Genomic DNA, 24,531 nt, shown 5'->3' with positions numbered 1-24,531 from the left:
TTTACAGAGCAGAGTTTGCTGATAGCTGTAATTTGTCTTGCGGTGCACACGAACCGCACTGTATCCAGACTAAATGACGCCTTGTTTCCACAACGGTTGGACACGTCCGCGTTATGTTGTCCCGTTTCAATGAGGAATCCTCTCAGGTATTCTTCAAAATCTGTCTGATTTACGCCATTTGGCTTAACGCGTCGGCTTTACAAACGTGTATTTTGTTGTGTTCGGCAAACACGGCGCTTGTGATTGTGCAACAGAATTGGATGGATTACAGCGGATAACGCCGTCCAGAGATACCAAGTATTAAGCAAACATAGCCGAGAGAAGTGTTTGAAAAGAGGCTCTAAAGTGCTCAGTCTTGATTGAGTGAGATAATTTAGAAGCAAAGTGGATTGTGATGATTTTTGATTATGCCAATTTCATTAACAGAAACAAGCTGTCACATATTTTATCTGTTAGCTCCTGATTAAAACGAGCGGATTTTCAGCCGCCGTCTTCGGAGCCGTTGTCATATGTGCCGCCTGCCAGACCAATGGCAGTTCAATTCAACAGCTGTCAGTGAAGAAGTCTATTCCAAGCCAGCTATAAAACGTGTGAGTGTGCGCGTGTGGCATTTGAAAGGTGGAGCTGTAAAAACCTTTAATAGGAATATTTAGTTCTGCTTGAATTGTGCATACAAAACGTATCATTATTCCTCTGTGATTTATTCAAGGTTTTAAAAAAGAAAACTCACCACAGGGAGAAAATAATAGTTGTTTTGTGGTTGTTGTCGGCCAGACTCAGCTCGGCTCTCATTCTGAGTAAGACAGAAGCAACTTTTTAGACTTTTAGTCGGCCTTGTTTTGTTGTCGCTGAACAAACTTTGGCCACATCAGTGATTTTTATTGTCAGAGAATTTCTTTTGTGCTGTTAGATGAATTAGTTGATTTCCAATTATTCTTTCTTGCAGTTATTGATACTGTCACGCTTTGCTTTCAAGTGTGTAGCATTTGCCAGTTGGGGATGACAATTACTGTCTAATTAGCTTTGCCGAGACAAGTTATCATCACAGCCAAAAGCTTTTTAAAGTTGATGTTTCCACAGTTAATCATTGATATTGTTTCGGGGGGAGAGAGAAAATAAACAGCAAAACTAAAAATCCTTTAAGTTCCAGCTACATTTTGTCAGATAAGCTCTGCAGTTCTGTACTTTGCTGATTCACTGGCTCCTGCTGGAGTGTACAGGTGGGGGTGGTCATCTCCACCAAGTCAGATTCTCACGTTTGTCATTGCCTTCCCACAATACTGTCATAAGAATTCAGCCTATTTTGACATTTAGAGACTTTATATGGGACATATTGAAACCTACATCTTACCTCCACCGCTGTGCTGTGTCACTGTCTCACTGCATTGTGTTATTGACCTTGGAAATTTGGACTGAATTCTTCTGAGAGAGAACAAAATGCAGAGATTCTTGTACTTTAGTTAACAACAACCTTTTTAATCATACTTTTGTATGGTCAAACATGGACACATGAAAAAAGAAATGGAGGAATTTTTTTGGCTTTTCGTACTTGGCAGCATGATTCGCTTCTTTTTTTCTATCTCACATTAGCCATGTGGCAATTCTCAGACATGTTTTTGTCAGTTATGCCATTTTACATATTTTTATCTGTTTGCAGATAAAAACATTTCAGTGTTAATATATTATTTATTCTGCTCTTATTTACAATCCAGAATCTTCAATCTTACAATCAGTCTTCTTCCATGCTGTGGACCGTGTGTCCTTTATTGTTTGGACAAAACACAGGTCTCTAACTGGATGTGTATTTATGTGGTTATCGCAGCACCTGCAGTAGGAGGTGTTTTAGTTTTCTTTCCTCAAATCTAAATCCACTGGCCACTTTATTAGTTACACCTTGTTAATACAGGTGGGTTGCCTTCAGAACAAGGTGAACTATTCCTCAGAGATTTTGGGCCACGCTGTGATAGTCTCACAAACTTTTTACAAATTTCCCAGCTCGACATTTGTAATACAAATCTCCTGTTTCCACATCATCACATCCCAGAGGTACTCTGTTCAATTGAGTGTGGAGGCCATTTGAGAACAGTGAACTCATTGTCATGTTCAATAAACCAGTTTGAGATGGTTTGAGCTTTGTGACATGGTGTGTTTTCCTGCTGAAATTGCCATCAGAAGATGGGTATGCTGTGGTTAAGTGTGCCAAGAAAATATCCCCCACCATTACACCACCACCTGCAGCTGAAACTGTTTATACAAGCAGCCATGCTTTCATGTTGTTTACACCAAATTCACTTTCTGTTCAAATTCTTTTCCTTCCATTGTCCACTTTTGGTGATCCATTGCAAATTGTAGCCCCAGTTTTCTGTCCCTAGCTACCAGAACGGGCACCTGGTGTGGTCCTGTTCTGCTGTAACCCGTCTGCTTTAACGTTCATTGTATTGTACTTTCTTCTGCATACCTTGGTTGTAACAAGTGGTTTATGAGTTCCTGTTGCCTTCCTCTCAGCTCAAAGCAGTATGGCTACTCTGACCTCCAGTATTAACAAGGTGTTTTCACCCAGAGAGCTGAACTTGCTGGATATTTTCTCTTTTTCAGGCCATTCTGTTTAAAGACTAGAGGAAAATTGCACAGACCAGCCCATCTGGCACAAACAACCATAACATGTTCAAAGTCACTTAAATCACTTTTCTTTCCTATTCTGACGCTTGGTTTGAACTCACCAAGTAAATGTTTTAACCATGTCTACATGCATAAATGCACTGAGTTGCTGCCATGTGATCGGCTGCTTAAATATTTGTTTTAATGAGTATTTGAAAAGTTATACCTAATGAAATAGCCAGTGAATATTTAAGACATCTTAAAGCCATACACAGACTTCTATTCTCATTAAAAACAAACTTGTGATAATCTTTTTTTCCAGTAAATGTTTTACATATCTGCATGATTTGAATAATATGCTGCATCGACAGGTATCTTGCAAGCGATATCTGCATATAGGCTAAAGCACTATTCATTCTGTTTTCTATCTGCAGAACTTCCTGGTGCTCCTTCAAACTTAGTCATCTCCAACATCAGCCCTCGGACCGCAACGGTGAGATTTCGACCCGGTCCTGATGGCAAGACCGCCATATCACGGTGGATAGTTGAAGGACAGGTGCGTGTGACTGTGTTTGTGTTGCATGCACACTTTTGTGGTCAGCTTTTATTGACAAATCAAGCAAAAGAGAAACTGTCTTCCATCTGATTACCTTTTCAACAGGTGGTGAAGGACGATGGAAAAGAGGAGGAGTGGAAAGTTGTGTACCAAAAGGACAACCAGCCAGATGCAGACACTCTGGAAATCCCAGACCTCACTCCTTTCACTCAGTACAGGTGAGCAGCAAACACACACACATAATCAACAGCTTCCTCAAACACATCTCACTCTGCACCAGGTTCTGCTGTATTGCTCGGCTCATGAGAAGTTAGATAAATCACACAGACACAGAGAGACAGTTCCATCTGAGACTTTTCTGTTTGTCAGCACCTTCACAGCTGCTGCATGCAGATCCTTATTACCCTCCTGCAACTAGCCAGAGGGAAGGAGAAGGATGAGGACGGGGAGAAAAGAGGTGATCAGAAAGTGGGAAGGGCAGCAGAACACATTAAAGAGAAGACGAGACAAAGGGATTAGAGACGAGGAGAGGAGGAAATGGAGGAGGACAGCGGAGTGTCTGTAATCCCTCCTCAGGGGGAGCTTGTATTTTGTGTATGTGATCAATCGCCATTCTGAACAGCAGCAACTCTTCCCCCTCTCGCTCTCTCTCTCTTTCCTTCTCCTTCTCTAGCTATCTGTCTGTCTATCTTCTCTATTTATCGGGCAATCTGACCATGCCTTCCTCTTGTTCTCTGTATCTCGGCCTTCATCTGTAATGGGATTGCAGTGTGTGTATGCACGCGCCGTACACTCACAGGGATTATGTTGTCACAGGCGACACCATTGGGACGTTAGATGAAGTGATGCACTTGTCAGTATTTCTTATCCCCTGCTTTAAGTCCCTCTTTACACCCTGCTCTCTATCTCCCAATACAGGGACAAAAACTCAAAGATGCAGTCTCTTACACAACCTGCACGCTCACACGGTTTATCGTTCAAAGCCACACAGAAGCACGGCTTCTTTTAGAAGTTACAAAAGTAACAAATACTCCCTAATGGCTCTATGTTCACCTACAGGTCTGCTTTCTTATATCACTTTTACTGACTGAATATGTGGCACCATCAGTCAACTAAACAAACTCTGGTGGAGAGTTCCAGATCAAAATACTGAAAGAAATATCATATATATATGAGATGGGACAAATTTGATCTGAAATGGTTGTTAATCTGTGCTCCATTCAGTAAGTTTTGCTTCCTCTTCACTAAAGTTACATGTGGAAGTCTGACATACATTTTAAAAATGTGCAAGTACAGTTTTTTTCTTGTTTTGATTTGCAGGTGTAGTTTTCTGGGTATGTGTCCCCCAATATTTGGAACTTGTGCATTTGGCCCCCATCCTCATCTCCAATAAAAGCATGAAGGAAGCAGAGGGTTTATTTAGGAAAGAAACCCTAACATTACTCAGAGAGAAATGCCTCTAACAGAAGGAGGTCTCTTTCACTCACCAATAGAGCTTTTTTTATTGCCAAAATATGAATTATGAGTTCATACAACAACTGGACCTTGAGTGGTAAATGTAATTCTCTCTGACACACACTCAGTGTTCAGTGGTCTCAGTCAACCACTCAGCAGCAACTCTTCTATTGCTGTGAGCTTGCAGGCAGCTTGATAAGATTGCAGGAGTGGGTCTAATATCAGGACATAAAACGATGTTTTACGAGTTTAGTGTTTTTGCAAAAAAACTAAGCAAGGTAAAGTTGCCTGTCTTTGTTTTTATTCAGCTCTAAATGTACCTGATTTATCACCAGGCTGATATTGTCACTCAGTATTAGCTATTGGCTGATATTTCAGTGTCTGTATTTATGATGGCTGGTTTAAAAAATAAAGAAAACAGGAGAAACACCCTTCAGCCATGTTATCAGCATTGATGTTGCATCATTTGTCCACCAGAGGGTGTTGTGCAACTTCCCTGCTAGCAACAAGTGTTTGGATGCCACAAACACAACAACCAGCTGATTCGAATCATTCAGAGGGTAAAGGAGTCATCCCTCGCTGTATCGATAAAACAAGTTAATTTATAAAGTGTATTGTCTAAAATAAATACACAAATGTTAGAGAAATCTATTTGTTTTGTGTAAGCTACTTTCACCTGCTCCCTTATTTACAAGGGGTCAACACGGTAGGTTTGATTAGGTAACATTTTTACACTGGATGTCCTTACTGACACATTCCTAAAGGGATTTGTGGCTCCTTCATTGGATCAAACTAGGAATGTTTTACTTGTTTGGCAAATGTGTAAACCACTAGACTTAGGAGCCATTCTGTTTTGTGTGCCTGAAAGAAAAATATATCAGCCGAAGTATCCGAGTATGAGACTTTCAAATCCTCTAATAACAGTATCGCTTTTAAAAATGCCATATCGGTCAGGCTCTACTGATTCCTAAAATTCTTCCCACAGCAGAGATACTTGTATGTCTGACCTGTTTTCAGTGAAAATTTTGAATATAAGCAGAAATTTAGCTGAAGCACATCTGATTTATTAAAATCCATGATAAATCCAAGTAGCGAATGTGCAATTAACCTCCAGCTCCCTCAGTGCTCCAACCTAAGCTACACATGTGGTTCCAGCAAATGTGGTAAAAGCGAGCAGACATGCAGCAGCGGTCTGGCCAGCTGGGATTTAAACTAGTGACCAGGCACACTAACAGCTCATCTGTCAGGTCGCACAGCTAATAGAGGTTTTACAAGCCTGTTTTTGAAAGTCTGTTTTCTTGGATCTGCCTCTGTTTGATAATTTTCTGGCACCGAACAAACGTGTTTGCCCAAAGAAGGAGCACGGCTGAAAGTGTGGTTATATGCTGATTAGGCTGCACAGTTCAATTTGTGTGAACCTTTTTTGGCATGAAATTTCATTTGTGCCTAAATCTGCTTAGACCACATCTTCTCACAGAGAATTATCGTAGAACACAGTGAGACTCTCCAAAATCACAAAACACGTCTCTTATATGATGTGTGTGTGTGTGGGGGGGGGTTCCACAGCACTGCTACAGCACTTTGATAGCTGCATAACTGAAAAGATTATTACATATCAATGTAATCCAGTGACCTGGATTTCCAAAAAAACTGAGAGAAACATGGAATTTTTCAGATGTAGTTGATCAAACTGTAGTTATCTGTACTGTTTGCTGATTTAAACCACCAAGGCTTCATTCATTTTAAACCTCTTGGTATGCAGCAGGAGTGGGCCTGATCTTATTTCATAGATTCCAAATTCCAGTTTTATTAAGAGTATAAAAGCAAAGATGTAAACAAACTGATGCTCTGATAGTCTAGGCAGAAGCACCATTGATGGGTTTTATTGGATTATTGTATTCCCCTCTGCTCAGACCAACTGGATGGCAAAAATCAGGTAAACCTGCTTACTTTATGCACACCTGACGCAGTGTGAATCCTTTCATCCACAACCCAAAAAACTCTCCAGACATTACACTGTGATTTAATCAACATTAACCACATACATTTTTCCCCTCTGTTAGATAAAGGTGGATACGTTTGACATAGACCTGCTCGTGTTTATTGGTCTTTAATGTGCTCTCACCAGCCACTTTATTAGGTCCTTATGTTCATCTACCCCTCAATCTAAGTATCTAATCAACCAATCAAATGGCAACAAAACATAACACATAGACAAGGTCAAGATCACCTGCTGAAGTTCAAACTGAGGATCAGAATGTGATTTAAGTGACTTAGAATGTGCCATGGTTGGGCAGATGGATTGGTTTGAATATTCAGACACTTTGCGTCAAACAGCAGAATGCCACACTTGAGCCACTCCTGTCAGCTAAGAACAAGAAACTGAAGCTACAACATGCCTGGTGCTGCTGTGGCACTCGGATGGTATGATCAGAATAAACAGCGTGAAAGCATGGATACATCCTGCCTTGTGTCTTTGGTTCAGGTGCTGGTCGTGGTGTAATGGTGTCGGGGATATTTTGATATTGATACTAAGGAGCCCAAAGTGTGCCCCTCAAATATCCCCTGAGTATTGTTGCCGACCTTTATGACCACAGTGTACCCATCTATCTAATGTTGCTTTGAGCAGTATAATGAGCCATGTAAACTTGTATCACTGTTCTCAAATGGCCTCCACAGTCACCAGATCTCAATCCAACAGATCACCATGGATGTGCAGCTGACAAATCTGCAGCAACTGTGTGATGCTGTCATGTCAATATGGAGCAAAATCTCTGAGGAATGGTTCCAGCAGATCGTTGAATCTATGAAGAGTCAAGGCAGACATGAAGGCAAAAAGGCTCTATGCCAGTACTAGCTGTAGCTAATAAAGTGGCCAGTGTGTGTAAATACAGAGAAAAACCACTCAGTCCCAAATAATTGCTTTAGTAATTGTGTACAAAGTCCAATATTCCTGCAGGTCCAATTACAGTCTGTTCATTCTACTGCTAAGCATGTATGTTTATCCATATCTGTTTTATTTTAAAGGTGCTTCATGAAGATTAACCTCTGTCTTCTATTCCCTGATTTATCTGGTGCTGCTTTTGGAGTGGATGAGATGAGCAGAGGGCCTTGTGATTGGCCATTACCAACTCGTGCCCCTGCTGATTCTGTATTCTCCTGTTAATAATTCATGCAGCCTCTTTTCCACATTTGGATCAGATTGCACCATCACCTTTGAAATTGAAAACATTTGCCGCTCACGCCCAGCTGTGTGATTAGTGAGCCCTAAGAGTCGACAAACAATGACAGTGATGATGTTTAGCAGGTAGAAACTTTACCACGCCACGTCGAGATTTGCTAATTAGTGTTACACTCAGAGGCAAATTGAGGCTGATGGGACTTGAATTGAAAATATTTGAAGAAACGTATTGAACCCGAACACACCCCCATAGCCTGATTGTTATAAATTGCTGTCTCCAAGCCTATTAAGCTCCCCTGATCAATATCATATTATCAGAATTGTCTTTTCTGACTCTGAAAAGCATAAAAGACATTAAACTGCTTTCACTGCCTTTATGTGAAATGAGCTCACCTTGTATACAATGACTGTTCCTGCAACTTTGCTTTCTGTTCGCACCAGGTTCAGGATGCAGCAGGTGAACATCGTCGGATCCAGTCCCATGAGCGCCCCCTCTAGGCTGATTCAAACCTTACAGGCTGCCCCAGACACACACCCCTCTGACCTCAGCCTTCTGTCTGCTACACAGACCAGCCTGCGATTCAGCTGGAAGGTACTAACACACATACCAGACACACAGTAAACTGTGAAACCTTCCACCCTGATTCTGCCCCTTAACACTCCTTCAGAGAGGGTTAATTTGGACTGCCTTTGTTTCTTTGCGCTGGATCTCGGTGTCTTTGCTCCCACTTTAGTTCTCGTGTGCATATGTATGTGCACGTGCACTGTGCAGAAGCAGGAATGAACAGGTTGAGTGGTTGACAGGCTGTAATCAGTGTCTCTCCTGGTTATCAGTGCTAATCTGTCACATTTCCCATTCACCATGTGGACTGCTAGCTGTACAAACTGCAATGTAATTTTCTCCTCACTGTCTTTTCTGTTTTTGCTCTTGTTCCTGCTCTTCATCCCTCTCTCTTTTCCCTCCATCTCTCCTTCACTCCCCCTTCCCCTCTTCTATTATAACATAAATGGAGAGCAGAGTATTTTCCATTTAAGAGTTGGAATGAGAAAAAGAGCCTGTCAAATCAGACACAGACACTGAGGTGCTATAGGCTACCTGTGCAGCATGCTAATGGGATTTTACCTGCATGTTAGCGCCCAGCCTCAGCTATGCTAGGTTTTCTGCTGTAATGGAACCGTCACAATGGTTTTAGCTAAGGCTATTATTCTAAGCTGCATATTAAGGGTAATAAAGCTAATGTGACATTCTGTATTATAGCTCCTAAATGCTAAGCTGAGCTAAATCACCAGGGTATTTAAAATGACTGGGTGTCTCACTTCCTTATCTGTTGCACAGCACAGAGCAAACGCTGTGTACAGTGTTGGTTAAAATCTGCTGCAGACTTATATACTGTGAGCAAACTGAACTTTCTGCTGACATGATTTTAGGACAATGAGTAATGGTTGTGGAAGTAATGCATGATCAAGGGTGGGTCAGGGGCAGAATGAGATGACAGAAAAAGTGTGGACAGGAGACGAAGAGAGGGTCGCAGGAAATGAAAATGGAAGTTAATGGAAGTGAGTAAAAGAAGATGACAGAGGGTGACTAAGATGGGGAAAAGAAGTAGATGGAGAGAAAAGGATCAGGAGATGGGATGTCAAAGGGGAGAAAATGGTAAAAGGTTTTTTGATGTGCTTTGACACAATAACAAAAATAACCATATTCTCGAGTGCTACAAAAATGCCTTTTTTTCACTTGTTCATCATATTGTTGAGAGCCGTTTTCTCAGTCAGCTTGTTACCGTGAGTGACGGGCTCCTACGTTTCACAACATGCTCACATTTTCGGTTTTTGGTGATTTCACATTTCAAATAGCTTTCTTCAGTTTCTGACTTGTGATTGCTATGTGGGGGCTTATTTGAAATCAGTGAGTTTGTCTGATTTTATCAGCACAGCACTTTAAAAATACACTTTTACCTAGCAATAAATATTTAACTTTAGAAAGAAATAGCTCAAGGGAATTCTGAATGGTTAGATGGTAGATTTGCTGTCCCGTTGGACAGAGCTATTGGTGTCACATTTGACTCTAAAAAACTTTGGTATACAGAGGAGGTCATAGTTGACCTAGTAACAGCAAGGTGCCCGGGTCCTGTGGCTGGAGGCTTAGCCCAAAACATCAACTTTCCACCAACATGCTTTACAGTTGATATGACGTGTTTGTGCTGATGTGTTGTGTTCTCCACACATGGCGCTCTGCATTATGGCCATACATCTTCACTTTAAAGTTGTCTGTCCAAAGGACATCGTTCCAGAAGTTTTGTGATTTGTTCACATGCTGAACTTTTCAATCCTAACCTGTGCTGCTATGTTCATTTGGCTGAACATGAACATGAATGAATTTGGATGTTCATTGTAGAGAGTCTTTCTCCTGGAACCCTTCCAACCAAGAGATACCTGTTCAGTCTTTTTCTATTTGTACTGCCATGAGATGTAACCATTGTTTTTTTATTTAGTATTTTGTAGTATGTTATGAACAACTGAATACTCCAGCCCAGCAAACTGCCAAACCACCTTCTTTTATAGAGGTGCTCACACTTGCTGATGATCAAATACAATACTTACTGTCTCAATTCCTATTGAAGCAGTAAGGACGTACATTTTTTTTCCAGCACTGCAAAGTCCTTTGAAAACTTTCTCACGTTTCCTTTTTTGTTGTATCAGCATGTTAACCATTATTTTTTTTAGTCTTTCTCCCCTCAATTAATTGCTGCCGAAATTAATTAACTGCCCTCAAGTAGATTGATGCTCACTTCACAAATTGTTGCACAAATTATTGTGATGCTTCTACAGTTCAGGGCTGTGGCATGCTCACCTGCATTTTTTGAGTCAATATGGGAAAAAAGAGCAAAATCAGATGAAAAAAAAATAAATTTGCTCGGGAAAAGTGTTGTGAAAAGAGCTTTCTTGCATTCGTGTGTACTTCCATGCACAAGTATGGAGGAATGCAACATGACCTTGGCAACATGACAGGAACAATAAATACAAGTATTTCCCTCTAATCTGCGCCTCTCTTCCTCTCGCTGTTTGTTTCCTTCCAGCCTCTTTCAGAATCCGAGTACAACAGCAGTCCAGAGACTGTGGGCTACCGTCTGCGGGTGTCCAGGACAGACGGTCAGGGGGAGAACAGGAATGAGGATGTGAAGGGTACTGGGGGCACCAGTGAGGCCACATTAGAAGGTCTAAATCCCTTTACCCAGTACCAGGTTCAGATACAAGCCTTCAACTCTATAGGTCCAGGACCATGGAGTCAAACAGTCGCAGCACAGACCGCTGAATCTGGTATGAACATAGACCTCATTGATCCATCTTTCATCTTTGCAAGTGTCCAGCAGAGATGTCTGTAAGATATTGTATTTGCTGGGTATAAGAAGGCAGATGGATGAGGAATAAAGTGCTCCCATTACCTCCCCGTGTCTCCTCTCATCCTGCCACCTCTCTGTGCCCTCTACACTCTCCCTCTGTTTCAGCGAGATTAAGATTGATGGGGAGAGGGAGGAGGAGATGATTGAGATAAAATCGAAGATTGGTTCAGAGAGTGAAGTAACACTGAGCGGTGTGTGTGTGTGTTTCTCTGTGTGCTCGCTAGTTCCATCTGGATCTCCAGTGAATGTGACTGCTGAGGCAGTGAGTTCCAGCAAGATCCTGCTCATGTGGTCTGCTCTCCCTCAGTCACAGAAGAATGGAGTCATTCTGGGATATAAGGTGAATAAAACCCGCAAGTTGTATCCTGGCATCCCTACTTGACCTCTTTAGTCCATTATCGCTTCCTGCAGCAATCACACACACACACACACACACACATATATATATATATATATATATATATATATATATATATATATATATATATATATATATATATATCACTCACACTCACAATCTGATATAAGCTAAACATGATGCAACATCCTGTAATTGCTCCAGTTTGTTCTTCCTACTTTAATGCTTTTAAAAGCACCCCGCTGCAGTAAGTGTGTTTGGAGGCCATTTGCGTGTAATCGTACGCACGCATGTGAGAGAGGCTTTAGTGATTAATGCGCTTTCATAAAACAGCAGTTTGTGTGATGTTGTAGTAGAAACAATAGCTGGATTATTCATTCACAAAAACGAACAATAATCCACAAAGGCTGCTGGTTTTGCAATTACTTTATTTGTAATTTAGTACATAAAATGCAGTCTAGGCAAGAAAATGGGATGTTTGTGTGCATATTCGTGGATTGACTGTGCTTTACAGACTCTGCATGAGTATTCAAGTCCAGACTTTCCACCCACTAAAGCAACATAGCCCGCAGTCTATCCACATCTGCCAAATTAAAGCTTTCCCTTTTCTCGTGTTTCCAAAAAAAAAAAAGCAGACATGTCTGTCTCATTGTGAGCCCCATCGAAGACATACTTGACATAAGCTGCAGGTTTCAGCGAAAGAGCTGGAAGAACAGTGTTGATAGTGAAGTGCAAGGTGCACTCATTTTCTCATCACTTTTGGCACTGGCAGTCACACCTGTGTGGGTGCACCTGTTTTTTGGGGTAGGGTTTTTTTTGGACTCCAAAGCTCACCCTGGAGTGATTTATGTACTCCACTTGCTTTGGCTTTTAAATAAAAAGGAAAACACACAGCAATTGTCTGCATTTTTAAGTTGCCTCTCAAACATTCATCAAAAGAAAAAAAAAAAGAAAAAATATTTGTGCTAATATAGAAGCAGCAGTGAGTTCACCTCTTAATCTCCACCCAAACACAAGACAGCAGAACAAAGATTTAAAAGGGAGAGAATTTATCCTCAAACCCATGGACATGGTTGTGTTATAAATACATAAATCTGCAAAGGAAAATAGGCTGTGACTGTGTGATATAAACCGGTGCCATCTATTAAAAAAAGGAAAAACACTGTGTGGAATCCAGGTCATCCACCATGCCCAAAGCACATCACACTCCACATCTGTGTGTTTTCTTGTGCCCTCCTGAGGATCACACTGAGCTGCATGCCTAACATGTTAATAGATGGGAAGTGGCTGCCAGCAGCAGCTTTTTAACACCTTCCATGCGCTAGTAGATGCTGAATAGTTGCTGCTGCTTCCTGCTGTGCACTCCTTAAGACTATTTCTGTTTTTAGACACTTGGGTTTAAGGTGACATTTTCCCTCAAATGGTTTTAAGTGTGCGGTATTGATGTTCACGTTCATGAATATTAAAAAAAAAAAAAGAGGCAAAAAACGAAGAACAAAAAAAGAGCGAGCAGCTCCTGACATATTTTTTTTAAATTGGAAACTGTAAAAGTACAGCATGCACCGTTTTGTTTTCTTAGTGGCTGGCACTAATGTAATTTTAATTTTAGGATCGTTTTTTGTTGTTTGAGGTGATGAAGCCTGTTTTTCTGTGCCGTTGTCCTCCGTGGCTGTCAAAAACACATCGCTGAGTCACATCGTCGCTCAGGCTCGCACGCTCCATCGTTGACTTGGCTATGATTAGCACTGACACTGTATTGTGAGTCAGTTCCACGCACACCACTCTAGTGTTAGAAATACTTGCAAGCACACTAAAGCAGCAGCTGAAAAACAAATACACTTTGTATGCCTGCATGAAAAACAAATATTTTTTTTATAACCGAGAATAACTTCATGTGTTTTTGACCCAGTTATGTGCTGCAAAGCAGATAATGGATGGAACACTAATATTGTGTCACCTTAATAACTTAGAAAATACAGATTTGGGGTCCTTAAAATAATCTCCAGGATGTTTGCTCAGTGCAAAGCAGGTAGTGTAAAAACCTTTTGATCACAGAGTATGAAAAGTCAAATATATCAGATGTCCAAATTCATAAACGGGAACACCTCAGTAAAGAATCACCTGCAATAGACTGAGACGTGAACACTGATTAAGCATAATGATGCTTTATCCTGCACATTTAAACACTGGAAACGCAGCTTTGCCTCGCTGTGACCCTACACGGAGATGCACATCAGTTGTTGTTTTGTTTGTTTTTTTAATTTGCTTTTTTATGTTCTGTTTTTGTAGCCTTAACTGATTATAGTTTGGAATTTATTACTTAATTTCTTTAAACAGTGTTGCATTCTGTGCTGTATATAAAAAAAATAGCATTTTATTGTTATTGTTATTCAGATAATTATTGCAGTAGCCTGATGTACATCTAAGATAGGAGTGTTTAGGCTACAGACACACGCCGCTGTCTGAACAAAATTGAAACAGACTGCTAGATGTGTTTGTTCGTTTCTGTGTATGTTTTTTTTTTTCTTTTTTTATGTGAGATATATTTGTTTTGGTCGCCCTGTGCAGGTTTTATACAGCAAGAAAGACTCAGAAGGTCCCCCCAGTGTTCAGGTGGCAGAAGGAGAGGGGAGTGTGTCACTGCTCCTCGGGGCCCTCCAAAAATACACAGTGTACGTGCTGCAGGTGCTGGCATACACACGTATGGGTGACGGCCCACCCAGCAACCGCATACTGCTAAGAACCAAAGAAGATGGTAGGACCCAGTTTTCTCTTACCCTGTCTAATCACCAGCTTTTTAATATGTGTTTTCATATCTTCTATCTTGTAAGTACTAATTCAAGAGTGATGTGTCCAAGTGGGATTTATCACTTACAGACAATCACAAGTAATCACACAGATATAAATAAGACCCAGATCCATATGCATCAGGAACAAAAAGGTTCAGTTTAAAGCGAATGTCACTGCAACTTCAAAAGAAGTCCCCTCGACCAAGAGCACTGTTTTCTCAGTCCTTTAAAATTGACTTCCTGCATTGTAACCAGTTCTGTCTGCAATATACACAGATAAGAGGAAAAATCTGCCATTATGAAGTCTGTGGCCATACAGATTCATCCATCCATAAACCTACAAAGAGAGTAGTATACTTTTTCTAGATGCTGATCAGGTGCATTCATAAAGAGCCGATCACCGTCCAGTAAAAGTAAAAAAGTAGCAGAAGTCAAGGGTTTCCACACCTGGAGGGTGAGAGATTTGTACTTGTTAGATGGACCTATCAGTGTGAATTTTATATGATGAGATCTGATCTGTGATATTGCCTAAATACATATGTGTTCTGAACATTTCAGTTTCAGCCCTTTGAATAGTTTAGACGGCAACTCTTTGCAATTTGAAAATACCATTAGGTTGGATTTGTCTGTGTTTAACACAGCTTAAGAGGAGTTGAACAAGACTGGGCAACATCAAAGGCAGACTGCAGTACTGTCCATAAGAGCACACAATTTTTGTATTTTTTTTTAACATTTGACTTTGTACAGTACCATAGTGGAGTAGGAAACAAAAAATCAACATGTACTTGAAGTGCAGACTTTCAGTTTCAGCTCAAGGGATTTAACAAAAGTATTGTATTAACAGTTTAGGAACTGTTTACTGCTGTTTTTATACACATTTTAAGAGGCTGGTTGACATTTTAATCACCGTTTTCTTGTTATTTCATGAAAAGATTACAGATAAACTATCTGGAGTGAATTCTAATTGTTGAATTTACTTTTGGTAGATACTCAGTGGAGCTCTCAGTATGAAATCCAAATCAGATGTTGATTGAGTAGAGAAGCGAGGAAAGCCATCATTAGGCTGAAAAAACAAAATAAATCTACCAAATTTAGAATCTGGTAAAATCTTAAAAGGAAGGAATGCTCTGGCCAACTCAGGGATACCAAAGTCCTGAAAGAGACTGTTGTATGCAGAAGCAGAATTTAAAAAAAAGTGTCATTGTCCAAATACTTATTGACCTAGCTGTATGAAGAAGAGCAGTAGTCCTAATACGCATCCCTGTGGCACACCACCTGCATAAAAAAAGAAGAAAGTGCACCTGCCTCTGTAGCTGTAGTATGTGGATATTTTGGGCTGTTTGAATCTGGCAAAAATCATAATTAAAGTTGTTTTCTTCAATATTTGGTGAATATTAAACATGATCTGTCGTTGACTTTAGAAAAACAAAACAAAGATTTATTAAACTTTGAAAGTTGTTTGTTTATTAAATAAATAAATAAGTTGGTAGGGGGCACGGTTTTATTTGTTTGGGGTTTAGGCAAGTCTGTGAATTTGCCTTAAACCCAGAGCTATGAATTTACAAGATCATACAAGATCAAGTTCATCAAGTCATCTGTTGCCATCATGTAAGCTGTGTGGGAAGAGACAGTGGCAAATACAAACCCAGGCCTTCAAGGGATCTACATGGAAAGAAAGGAGAAGTGAGCATTATAAAAGAGTTGCTGTGATCTTGAGACAAAGGAGATCATTCTGATTCTTATGCAGATTCATCTACAGATACTTTGTTATAACTTTTACCTCCTACATACAGATTGATTGATCACAAAAGGCCCTCTTTGTGTCATCTTTGCTGCAGCTGAACTAAACAGTGAGTGAGGCGTTTTAGAGAAGCATGAAAGAACATAATCAATGATTTCATTAATCACCCAGCCGTGGGTATTTGTGTTCATGTGTTCCACGCCTCTGCATCAACCTGGTAACCACGGCAGACTTTTCAGGATGGCAGTAACCTGGCCTGTTCTTTTCTGAATCATAAAGTACACTTGGGCACTCACACACACGCACAGAAACTCACATTTGCTCACACACACACAGAATGAAACCCTCACAGACACACTTACTCTCCTCTATCAAACGGTGTCACGTTTGAAAAGTTTTTCTCATTTCAGGATGAAACAAGAATGAGGAAGTCAATTCCCGGCGATGTATAATGAACCTACGCATACACCTACTGTACCCACAAGCACACATACGCACACAGACATACGTTGACATGTATTTGCTGGTGTGGAACATGTGCTTTTATCAGGAACAACGACAGCCCGAGTGAGGCTGAAAGAAATTACATTTTCTATTTTGTGTCTTTTACAAGTACCTCTTAAAGATGTGTAAGAAACTCACTCAATGTATATATTTGTGTGTGCGCGTGTGTCTGTGTGTGTGTGTTTTGGCATGTATATGTGGAGAGCATATGCACGTACATCTGTGTGCTATAATGCTAACATATTACAGTATAAGAGCCAGATGCTGAGATACTCTTTTTCTCATTACCGAACTGAAGCACTTCTTTTGAGCCTCTTTTTCTTGCTGTTGCTGCTGCTGCTGCTTTTCTGTTAAATTGTGTATTAATATCTTTTAATTCTGCTGCCAACTCCTTTCTCTATTTTTCTCTCCAGTCCCAGGGCCCCCTGTCAGGATGGTGTTTCCAGAAGTTCGATTGTCATCCGTTAGGGTGGTTTGGCAGCCACCTGCATCCCCCAACGGCATCATATTAGGTATAAAAACAAACGCCCACATATACAAGTGAGCAGATATTTGAAAGCAAAATTTAAATCATAATCCATTTTTCATGCTTGTAGCAAATGATTTTGCAGTTTCAGCCACACACGCACACACACACACGCACACACACACACACACACACACACACACGCACACACACACAAAGACACATCTACTGTGACAAGTACAAACTGTAAAATGGAAAAGATTCCTGCTGTCTCTGTATATGTGTCTGTACCTGAAAAAGGCAGCTGTAGGTGCTTAAGGCACCTTTCCTAATAAATATGGCCATCTATATATATTTATAAATAAATGTGCAGATTCATGCATTATCACCTGTTTTTGAGATTGCCAAGAACACAGTGCGGTGTGAATCGGAAAAACACTCCAGGAGAGGAGGAGAGGTGAGAGAAATGTGTGAGCTGCTGAGCTGGAAAGAGAGAGAACAGAAGGGGAGAGACAGCAGACAGTAGATGTATAGAGGTGAGAGGAGGGACAGGTGTGTGTGTGTGTGTGTATGCAGTGACTGGGTGAGGAGTGGTATTTGTCCTCTCAGTGGGAGAGCGAGTTGAACAGGACAGTTTGAGTGATGTGTGACTGTATTGTTAGCGGGAGGACATTTAGTGCGACACCACTCTGTAGCAGAAGGATGAGTGGGAGGGCAAATCTTACTCTCTCGATCACACAGACACACACACAAACATACAGCCCTACTGTGTCCTTGCTGAGCATGTGTTGTGTGTGTTTATGCAGATACAAAGGGCTGTAGAGTACTGGTTTCTTTAGTACTCATGACTGCCTCATTTCTCCTTGGGTTCTCCACCCATGGGGGACTGACACAGAAGGTGGACAGAGGAGAAACAAGACTACAGAAGGTGCACAATCTAATTTGGCACAGTGCAGTGAGGCATTTTTGTTCTTTCACCCCTCTATGAATATAATACAGCCACACATACACACCGAAGTAATAAAATAGAGGACACATTTTACTCAAATGTGTGCGTATTATACTGCAAATACTTATATGCTGAGTACTCAAATGCATACTAAAAAGTATTCTCCCATTGGTTTGCATTTCACTGTGTCTCTTTGTAAAGTTTACAAAGGCACACATTTAAAGATTTCCTCTAAAATGCTCATCATTGCATCTATTGCATCACTACCTGCTGCCCAAATTCAGTCTGAATTTTAAAAATCTCTTATATTAACTGTGCTGGCTTGTAGATTAGTTAGTGTGAAATGTTCCTTTAAACACACAAATCCAAAAGCAAAAGCCTTACCAGCTCTTTATTAGTGCGGCAATTTAATCAGCGATGGATGGATGATTATTTTCTTTGCACGAGAAAGAAAACATTAAGAGAATATCACAAATTAGAACAGTAGCAATAAAAACGCAGGAGTTAATTAGTAAAACAAATCAAGGCATCAATATTCCCTCTAACTTCAATTAATGCATCCATAATCTTGCCATTTAGCACTTCTTTAAGGTTCATGAAACATAATGTAAAGAAGTATGAATGCAGTGCTAAACAACAGATTAACTGCGACCATCTGCAAAACCCTCATTTTAACTCATTAGTTACTCTCTTTGTTCAGCTTTCAGACGCTGACCGTGTTTAAACATGTCTTGATCTTTTAGTCAGTCAGTGAACAACACTGAACCAAAGTGTGAACGTCTACCGTGATGCATTGTGATCCAGTCGCTCTAACCCCTGGCTGAGGTGAGACCGGACATCATAGACCACATATCTTACGATAATGTAAACAACTATGTGTTCTGATGTTTCCCCAACAAGGACCATAGAGCATCATAGTCCTTTATAGTCTTTTTATCAAGTGATTTTCTCTTGTAGATGCTAACAATTGCATTTCCTTCTTTTGGTGGCCTTTGCAAAATGAATCAGATGTATAATTGGTCAGAGATGAATAATAAAACTGTTCAGAAGGGTGTTTGATGCTCTGGCAGAAATAACATAGGGAACAATAATATCTGAACACTAATAGTCATCTGGACGCTTCCAGCATAGACTTGATAGACACCTTTATCTCGGCTGTCGACTGTTGATCACCCTTTCTAAAATGAGTGTGAGGTCATAAAGTCACAAAATTAAAAAACCCAGTGGAATGTACATTACACTGATTCTGGAGTACATACTGAATTACGCTAATTCAGAAACAATCCGCACGCAATCGATTCACTCTATTACAGACAAAAGGTCAATCATTCACTTCATACTGATTATTTATTTGTTTAATATGTATGTATCCCCTTTAGCATTTCTAAATCACTTTTCAAATTAACCTCTCTCAGCTCTTACTGGTGTCCTTCTGGTGACACTTTCTCCATTTGTGGCTCTGCTCTTCAGAACAGTCTGCTTGTGTTATACCATCAGTGTCTGTCTCTCCAGTCTTTTCAAAACCCCAAAGGCAAAAGAAAAAAATTGGGTATACATTAGATGCACAGTCTGCTAGTCTGCTCATGCAAACCATAATGAAATATAGTGCATCGTACATTTTATATCTTATGGAAAAAAGGACTAAGGGCTTTCTCTAACATGATGCAATCACTTAATGTAACAGAGATTTAGCCTCCAGTATGTGACAGCAGCAATGGCTTAATGATGGTACACAACATAATGCTGTGCTATGACCCAATTGTTTCGATGCAGGAGGATTTGTGATCTAGCTGTTATTCAGTAATCTCCCACATGCAGCATTCACATTAACATATAATCAGACTATCTGATGAGATTATCACCCGCACAACCAGATTAGGTGCCTCTGAGCAGATTATTATCCTGACAGTCTTACTGTGAACTAATCACATCCACACACTTGTGTGTTTCTAGTGTGTATTTGCTGTACAATACAATCTTCATAATAAGAGCCTTTGTGAGTGGCCAGTGGCCTGTGGAAAGCTTGGACAGGGATCAGTGGTTTGAGCGTGCGTGCATGTGTTGAAGGATGTTAGTGTTATTACATGGCCTACTGCACATAAGACAGAGAAACAGACTCGAGCCGTGTACACCATGGGTCACAGCCAAGGGTACACACAGAGAGGTTATATGTTTATACACTGTGAGTGTAGGGGAACGTGAGCATGTGTGAGTGTGTACTGGAGTTCTGCTCTGAAATCCTGGCTTTGTCTTTGGAAAATAGTAAGTATGAAGGAAAGAAGCTGCACATATCAAATCCCAACAGAGTTCAAATGTAGTTTCATGACCTGAAGAAAAACATATTTGTTTGTATGTTTTATTGTGGAAATGAAGCTGCGTGATATGGCTTTGTGCAGCTATGTTTGCAGGGGGGTTTTTTGCCTCATATTGTGCTCTCTTTGATTCCTGTGGGCTCTGTGAACACAATCACACGCAAGAATTTCACACAGATTTCAAATAGCTTCCTCCTCCTTCTGTCTTTCCTTCTGCCCCTCACTAGGCTACCAGATCTCCTACCGCCTCGACAGCAGGGACCCTCAGCGCTGGACTACAGTGGAGGTGGGGTCCAATGCTCGGCAGTTCACCGTCACAGGACTTTCCTCTGAGCAGAGCTACGTTTTCCGACTCATTGCTCGCACTGCCGTGGGCTGGGGTGCAGAACAGGAAGCTGTGGTTGTTACCACTGAACGCAGAGGTAAAGGAGACTCACGCATATTCAGGATCTCACTGCTCTAATTTTAACCACTCCTGTTTAAGACATAGTAGGAGCCTAACCTGCTGGCTCACATTTATCACTTGCAGACGCAAAAACTGTCCGTCTCCACTGTGGACTTAATCGCCTGTGTCTGACACTGCTCCCAGAAATGTAGTTCATGACTTTAAAGCAGACTTCCGACAGGCCTCTTTTAGTCCAAATACTCCGAGATGTCAGAGCAGCTACAGGTGTCATCAGTATCAGTAATGATAGCTGATCTGTCTCCATGACACCTTACAAAACTGCTTCTGCTGGGTAAGAATGGGAGAACTGAGTTTGTGTGGAAAAAAACACGGAGAAACTTAAGACCCCATCGAAAATCTGGTCTCTTCTGACCCTCGGTGATTTAACACTTAAACCAGCTGCACCCAGCGGGAAGGCTGGTGCAGCTAGTTTGAAACTTTTATCCAGAGCTGTTGAGGTTGGTCTTAGGATACTCTTTAATGATGGCACCATTCCCCGTGTGTGACAGTTTCAGGGCTTGGCAGACAGGCTCAGTGATGGGCTTACTCTTTAATGGAACAGAGTCATCATGAATGCTATTAGCTCCCGAGTGCCTCTGCTATTCTCTATGCTGAGTCAAAATGACTGCTGTGAAAAGGACCTACAGGGACACATCTTTTGCTGTGTTCGAGCAAACACTATGCGACTGATGGGGTCACCGATGGTGCGGCTTGTAGCTTGAGAACGAAGTCGAAATTACAGTAAGCGGTGAAGATCTCCACTCGGTGTTCTCTGGCACCACGAACAGTGTGATCTGATTCTGAAGAAGAACTAATGGAGCCGTATAACAACTTTGTTCATTTTGCTTCTTTGCAAAATCATTCCTCTGTGAAGTAATATATGGACACTTTCAGCAAGAGTAAAGGGGTGTAAGCTTTTCAGTTAAAATAGCTTCTGTCTTGCAGACTCTCCATACATACATCATGCATCTAATTTGGAATTCATAGCACAGCAAAGTAATAATCTCTAATACAGTTCATATTGACCTGTAGTGATGCATAAGGGAATAAAATGTCTTAAATAAACCAGAATAAACAGGGAAACGTTGTAAGCACAAGCAGCTTGATTAATGTTATTAATTTTAACTGCAATTTTCTAAATGTTTGCTGTGAGAAAGCTCTATTATAGAGGACAACCATAATGATTTTACCAGTATAATTATGTTGTCAGATTTCTTACAGTAATCGTTATGCAGGAGCAGTGTGGAATTTTCACATTTTGTGATCTCTGCAGCATCACTTGCTATTAAAGGTGTAATTCATTGCGGTTCATGTTTGCTCCTCAGAAAGGGAGTTCAGACAAAAGAAAAGAAAGCGGAAAGTTTGGCCCTAAGCAGTTTGTGGTTGGACATGGCGAATTCATTGTTACCGGGCACTAAATATTAGCACAAAATAAAAAGCATGACCTTTTCAGGGTGTGTGACATAGAACAAGAAGAAATGACATTTAGAAACTCCCCTGGACTTGTCAGTAAATGTAGGCATTGAAGCCACCAGGTATTAGCCCTCCTGTAGGGGTATAATGAAAATCAAGAGTTCATAACATTACCTGCGGGCCTGGCTGCAACTGTTGTCACTTAAAAAGGGAAGTGTTACTTTTTCAGAATTGTAGATTGTCCGAAGAAATTTGTGGCACTCCGTCTGTTTATACCTTCCTCTGAACACGCCAAAATTAACTGGCTTGTTGAGTGAGACAGGATTATTAGCCTTTCTCACCAACTGTCGATTGCAACACTGGGATATTGCTCATCCACGGCACCGTGCTCAGCTGTGGGCGGATGGAAACTGTACACTTAGTAGGTGAGAATGAAAATGAGGCTCGAAGTCGTTTTTCTAAAGGAGAGCGAAAGGAGGGCCAGAAAGTCAGAACTGAACGCCATAAATCTTACATTCTCACCCAAAGTAATTACTATTGATCAAGAGTTTTTACCAGCACTTTGCACTTATGGTAATTTTGACTTTAAGGGATGAAAAAAAGCTGCTAATTTCCCTTTCAGAGTTTTATCTAATTTTAGCAGCCAGTGGCCTCATCACAGAGCATAAGCTGCTACAACAACAAGAATTGTAAAATTGAAACACAGTCAAACGCTGAGTATGACAGCCCGTGCCTGTGGTGAGATGTATGAGTTTTAGCAAGGACTCGGTCTCCCCCACTGTTTTGTCTTTAAAACACTGAAACAGAAGAGATATATCATCCCACAGTGATCTGGCCACTGACGGCCAGAAAAAAACACACTTTTGAAGTGATCTGACTTTTAAAGAAGTAAAGAGCAGCTCTATTTCCTTCAGTTTAGAAGCAAATATAAAGTTCTTGTCTTCCTCTTATTCGAATGCTGTGATACTCGTCATGTTGCTGCTTCACTCGGTCACTTTCATGTCTTCAGCTCGTTCACGCTGCAGCTGCCAAAGGATCCAGTATGTTTTATGTTAACCGTCAATGAGTAAAATCTGCCTAGTGTGGTAGGTATGTATTTGCACGTGGACTAGGTAATAAGGTGTTACTCGATGTTGCACTCCATGACAGAGTTTTGAGAGACTTCCCACTGAAGCTTGCAGAGGGTGGAGATGAATGGATGGCTCTGTGTTATGTCAGCGTTAGGAAGGAAGGAAACAGCTGAACCAATAATATAAACTAGGGCTGTGTTATATGACCAAAATGTCACATCCCGGTGTAGGTCATGTCATAATAATTATATATATCACCATAGAGTAGATTTTCTATAAATTGAATGAATCAAAAATTCATAAAACACAATGTTTCTTTAACACAATTTAAAATATATAATCAAAATAAATGATACTGTCATAATAATGCAATGACTAAACGTCTGACTAATGTAACTTAAGATTGGCTTAAGTTTTTTGTCAGTACCTTTAAAGTAAGAAATTTGCTTCACTCATTTGAAGAATAAGCATCGATAAATCTAAAATAAATGCAGCCCCATCACAGGTATACAGTACATCAAGCCAAGTGGTGGGAATCTTCGTCACTAGTAAACCTTTAAATCAGTTCTTTGAATTAAACTGTAAACACTACCCTGCATTTTAACTCAATGAATATGTTGAACATTAGTACCTTCCATTTTTCTTAGACATCTATTTTCTCACTTACCCATTAATTTAAATCAGGGGTCCCCAATCTCAGTCCACGAGGGCCGGTGTCCCTGCAGGTTTTAGATGTGTCCTTGATCCATCACAGCTGATTTAAACGGATAAATGTCTTGAAGTTCTCCAGAGGCCTGGTAATGAACTAATCATGTGATTCAGGTGTGTTGACCCAGGGTGAGATCTAAAACCTGCAGGGACACCGGCCCTCGCGGACTGGGATTGGGGACCCCTGATTTAAATCTTTAAAGATTAAAAAATTGGTTTGTAAAACCATTGAAACACTTGGATATTGTTTGGATTTGTGACTGGGTAATGTTATTAGTTACAGTACTGTGTAAGACTTTTGAGCAACCCCTTGTTCACTAATAATTTATTTTCAATGAGTCAGATTTTGTTGTAATTTTTTTTAAGTGGGTTTATGCAACAGTTCTCCAGGTTTCCGGAGGTCTTTCAAAGTTTTTCTTTGGACATGGCCTGCTCGTTTTCACACTAGTCCTTGTACCTGACCATTTCCAAAGGAACGTTATTTTGTTTGTTAAGCCACCACACTGACCTGTAAACCATTCAAGGAAAAAAAAAAGGAGCCCAACTCAAGGGATGAACCCGTGTTGTGCCTACACAGAACAGACG

General features: G+C 40.6%; 1 protein-coding gene across 1 annotated transcript in view; it reads left to right on the top strand.

Moving 5' to 3' along the window:
- The window catches only part of LOC116312365 (protein sidekick-1), a 262,760-nt gene that overhangs the window by 211,770 nt on the left and 26,459 nt on the right, over window positions 1-24,531 (top strand). The window contains exons 22-29 of the mRNA XM_031729765.2: window positions 3,033-3,154; window positions 3,260-3,372; window positions 8,232-8,382; window positions 10,868-11,108; window positions 11,416-11,531; window positions 14,118-14,304; window positions 16,997-17,095; window positions 20,538-20,732. Coding sequence (XP_031585625.2) covers window positions 3,033-3,154; window positions 3,260-3,372; window positions 8,232-8,382; window positions 10,868-11,108; window positions 11,416-11,531; window positions 14,118-14,304; window positions 16,997-17,095; window positions 20,538-20,732 — 1,224 coding nt within the window. The remainder of the gene's footprint in view (window positions 1-3,032; window positions 3,155-3,259; window positions 3,373-8,231; window positions 8,383-10,867; window positions 11,109-11,415; window positions 11,532-14,117; window positions 14,305-16,996; window positions 17,096-20,537; window positions 20,733-24,531) is intronic.

This window comes from Oreochromis aureus, linkage group 6, assembly GCF_013358895.1.
Source record: "Oreochromis aureus strain Israel breed Guangdong linkage group 6, ZZ_aureus, whole genome shotgun sequence".
In the NCBI taxonomy this organism is placed as follows: Eukaryota; Metazoa; Chordata; class Actinopteri; order Cichliformes; family Cichlidae; genus Oreochromis; species Oreochromis aureus.
The sequence above is the reverse complement of the archived record's forward strand: the minus strand, read 5'-3'. Positions and strand labels throughout refer to the sequence as shown.